Source organism: Rhagoletis pomonella, unplaced genomic scaffold (assembly GCF_013731165.1).
Source record: "Rhagoletis pomonella isolate Grant_MI unplaced genomic scaffold, Rhpom_1.0 Rhpom_scaffold_00001, whole genome shotgun sequence".
NCBI classification, from domain to species: Eukaryota; Metazoa; Arthropoda; class Insecta; order Diptera; family Tephritidae; genus Rhagoletis; species Rhagoletis pomonella.
In genome coordinates this window covers 47,924,993-47,929,618 of record NW_023458555.1, presented here as the reverse complement: position 1 = coordinate 47,929,618, position 4,626 = coordinate 47,924,993, and the positions used below count along the sequence as shown (strand labels likewise).

General features: G+C 34.0%; 1 protein-coding gene across 4 annotated transcripts in view; it reads left to right on the top strand.

Annotated features, from left to right (window-relative positions):
* Positions 1-4,626, top strand: part of LOC118745405 (serine/threonine-protein kinase PAK 1) — a 52,893-nt gene that overhangs the window by 25,091 nt on the left and 23,176 nt on the right. For 3 of the 4 annotated variants that reach the window (XM_036478872.1, XM_036478877.1, XM_036478860.1), the window contains one exon: positions 4,358-4,603. In XM_036478872.1, coding sequence (XP_036334765.1) covers positions 4,546-4,603 — 58 coding nt within the window. In that variant the 5' untranslated portion in view covers positions 4,358-4,545. The remainder of the gene's footprint in view (positions 1-4,357; positions 4,604-4,626) is intronic. The other variant, XM_036478866.1, reaches the window with a different exon arrangement.

Below are 4,626 nucleotides of genomic sequence, written 5' to 3'. Positions count from 1 at the left end.
TATGAGTGTACATATGCTTACGCTTGAACTATGCATAAATCAATACAAATTCTAATTCATTTAATATTTCATCTATGCGATTCGGTTTTAGTAGGCCTACGCAATTTCTGTTTGTTTGCGTATTTAACTTTTTTTAATTCTTTTTCAGTGTTTTTTTTTGTGGTTCATCAATTGACAGGCAGTCAGACGTGTGTGTTGTGATTGTATCTTGCGCGCAGTGTTGCCAGATTTATTTTTCAAAAAACTGTAAATTTCCAGAAAAAAGGTATTTTCGACCAAAAAACTGCAACCTTCAAATAACGAAAAGAGTTTAAAAAATTGAGTTTTTTTTATTTCATTAAACATAAATAACAAAATAAGATTCCTTCAAAGTAAAATAAAATACCAGAGACTGCTGTTTGTTTCTTGTTTCATTCACATTGATTTGGGAAAACATTGCAATGGACAGCTGTAACTATTGGTTTCCAATTAGGAAATTCATTGTCTCCTTTTATCATAAAAATTTAAATACTTACAAAAAACCGAAAGAGATATTTTAATTTATTCGTTCAAATCGTAAACTTCTAAAAAACTTTAATTTCTACTAGGAGGTAATTTAAACAAATGTAAGCTTGTCTAAAAAACTGTAAAAACAGTTAAATGTATGAATCTGGCAACATTGATTACGCGGCATATTTTTTATTTGTTTTTCTCATTCTTCGCTGCTGTTACCGTCAGCATCACCGTTACCATCTCTGTCTTCCACCTCCGCTCCAAACCACTTCGATTCGTTGGGACTCCTCAATTTCTGATGTAGACAATGCTGCTTCTATATACATATGTATGTATGTACATATCGTATCTTATTTGATTTCAGACTTTTTTGTTTGCGCCCTCACTTATTTTTAGCCGCGTGGGTTGATGTTAACTTTTTAGTTTTTGGATTTTCTTGGCTGCCGAAACTACTGAAATCATTGACATTTCTCTTTCTTTCTCTCTCTCTCTTACCTTCCACCTATCCACTGAATAGCGATGCAAATAGGCACAATTTATACTACATATACAGAATTTTCATTAGGCTGGTTCTAGATTTTTTTCCAGTCAGCCCCTAGAACAGAAGATCATCAAAAATAAGGAGATCCGTTTTTTTTAGCACGCGTTTATCACTTAATACAATGTCGTTTAAACAATTGTCAGCGCGTTGTGGCAAAAATGAGATTTGGTAACCCTGGACTCCAGGCATCGAGATTATGCATAAAATTCATAAAATCTTTATTAAAGCAACAGATTTGTAAAATAATAGCTAGAGGTAATATACATCTGATGGTATAAACAAGAAATAAAAAAATAATGCGATGCATTTGCAAAAAACGCATTATTTCTCAAAGTGCCAAAAAGTAGGGCACCATACTTTTGAATTTGGGAATAACAAAAACATGAGTTTTAAATTTATTTCTTTTAACTTAGGTATTCTTTTTATTTTCAACAAAATCGATTTGCATTTTAAATATAGCGATTCTAAATTCAAATTTTTTTAACAAATTAATTTTTTGGAGTGTAAAGCCTGAAACTGATGTGGATCTGTGTTTGAAATGCGTCAAATTCAAGGGCGATTTTTATTTCATACAAAAACTGGGACCGGAACCCTGGTAACGGATAAATTAGCTTTCCAACAATACCAAATACGAAGGCCCGTTATGCCGAGCCTTAAAGTTTTCTATATACATATTTTACATGGGAAAAAATAAAAATAAAATCATTAAAAATAAATATTTTTTGATCGTATTAGAATAACTTCCTTCATAAATCTTCAAGAAATAAAATTATGATGGTTACTTAATTTTTAAATTTTACTAACTATTTTTTCGTAAACGATAATCTTATCTCTTACATACACACATACAGAAAAATATATAGGGTCGAGAGATTTGAACAAATTTTTCCTTTTTTATAAAAACTTATAAAAGTGTGGCTCATTATCTCACAAAAACCACATAAATTCACATCTGAAACTTTGTGCAAAAGTTATAAAAATTCTTCAAAATAGCATCTAAGTTTTAAACTTGTTAATCAAATTTTTTAGAGTGTGCAGTTTTTTATCCCATTAAATTCTAGTATGATAAATTGTAAATTTTAAGTTGACAGGCATTGAAGTGTCAAAAAAATTTGTTCCATTTAAAAAATTCCATGTGGAAATGAATTTACTTTGTATGGAAGAAAATGCGTGAAAAAATTCCAAAAATAAACGCTATTTTTTAGCAACTTGGAGCTTATACTTTACACTGTACGACAAAATCAACTTTTTAGCTGGGTATAGAGATTGAGTCATAGAACAGAAGAAAAATTTAAAAAATAGCAGGTGCTGTGTCAAATTTTTGCATTTGTACTAAAGCCTGTTCTGTTACAAAAAAAAATCAAGTTACTGATGAAGAAAGTCAGTGGATAGTTAAGAAATAAAGAGTGGTCAAATGAAAATGCGCAAAGATTTTTTTGTATGAAACAAGAGCAAAAAAGCGTGTTACTCAGGTGTACGTGGCGTATGAGTAACTTTCTTCCCTGCTCATTTTTCATACAACAAATCTTTGCGTATTTTCATTCGACCACTCATTATTTCTTATTTATACATCGATTTTCTTCATTAGTAATTTATTAGTAATTTGGTTTTATATTTTTTTTTAGCACAAATGCAAAAATTTGGCACAGAACCTGTTATTTTTTAAATTTTTCTACTGTTAAAGCTTGATTTTTTTCATTGAAAAATAAAAAGAGCTGGAAAGATTAATTAGTTTTTCAGAAACTTTAAGCTCTATCGGAAAGTTATGTACATATATACGGTTTATGGAGAATTTCATTAGCTTTCATTTGTCGTATATTAAGATTGTTAAATTGGTTCGTAATATATACGTGATTAAAAGGGTCCAATTGAAATTGAAAACCTCTCGAAAACGTATCCATAGAAAAAAAATATTAACTCGATTTCCGGTACATGGTAATTGAAAAGTGGTATGCATAGAACATTTTTGTTGTAAACCAGTGATATTAACCGATTTCAAACTAAAAAATACCGAGTCTCTTTATTTTCAATATTCGGTTCGGGGGTGGCAGCGTGAAAATTCCAAAAAGTTAACTTTTCTGTGTATTTTGGACCACCCTAATATACATATGTATACGTACACGTATTCTGTTTATCTAGTAAATATAGTGTTCTTAAAGAATTTATGGGGCACTCGCTCTTGTCACCTACGCGCTTGCCACCGTTGATCTTCTGGCCCATGCCGCCCGCCGGTTACAAGACCCCACCGTTGCCGTCTGCCGTTGCATTGCGCGCATTCAAATTCGCTTCTTTTTCTTTTTTTAATTTTTCTTCGTTTATTTATTTATTGTATTTTTGCACGCGTACGTGTTTGGTTGTATGAATATGGCTGTTTGTGTGCATATGTGTTTATACCATACATGTAGATATGTATGTGGATTTCCCGTCATTTTCAAAGCCAACCGGAAGAATAACATCGAGGAATGTCTTGCGACAGCAAAGTTATTGACATTTTTTGCTGCCGTCTACGTTGTCGTTGCCGCCGTCGAGAGTACTCCCGCTTGTTTTGCTATTTTAGTTGCTGCCGCTGGCGCGCCCATGGAGATTACAGATCGTGTAGAGTATATTCGAATCTCTAACTTTCTATCGTTTTCAGGCTTTTCTTCGGCATCTTCTCTTGTTCGGCGTGTTGCTTTTTATTGCTTTTATTGTTGCCATTGTGTTCTTTATCACTTGCTGATACCAAGAAGGGGCTCAACATAATTGCCCAAATTTCTCGTAGCAGTTTTTTTTTACAGCAACGTTGAACAGAAAAAAATAAGCAAAAAAAAACTTGGCAAACAAAAATGTAAAGGCATCAGATAACACAAAATATTATTGTATAACATCATATTCCTTGTGACTGTGTGCTTATGTGTCCATATAGTCTCTAATCTGAGTGCCATATATTTTATTATTTAATAATTCATCAGCGTTCTTCGTTTTCACGCGCCATCATCATAGTGTCTCTTTTTGCTTTCGGTCTCATATTGTTGTTGCCCCAGTTTCATTGCCTTGTTTGCAAAAAAAAACAAAATATGACAAACGCTCTTTAAGTGCGAATTTCAATGACGTGTGCGATCGCTGCGACCATCGTGTGTTATCAGCGTTCTAACTGTCGACTGAATGGGGAAAAAACTCTGCAAGTCGAACAACAATCGCCATTCTGTCTCAAAACCTTCAGCAATAAAAAATGCATTACTCAACAACAAAACAAAACAAATCAACTTGCTCTAATTACTAGTTATTGTACATATGTAGTTATACTCGTATTTCCATTCTTACCCATATATTTTCTTCTTTCAGCCGCCGCAGTTGAGCGCTTACCGGTCACCGACGCGCCTCAGTTTGCTATCGTACGTCCGACTAACCGCAACTGTTCGCTACGGCAATTTATCGCGTGCCAACAACAAGAGCAAGAGCAGCAACATCATCACCTCCTCGGCGACGACGACGACGACGTCGACAACTACTCCCTACAACAATCACGAAAAATGTCCAGTGAAGAGGACAAACCGCCAGCGCCGCCCGTGCGTTTGACCAGCAACCGTGGTGGAGATCGCGTTGGCGGTGGC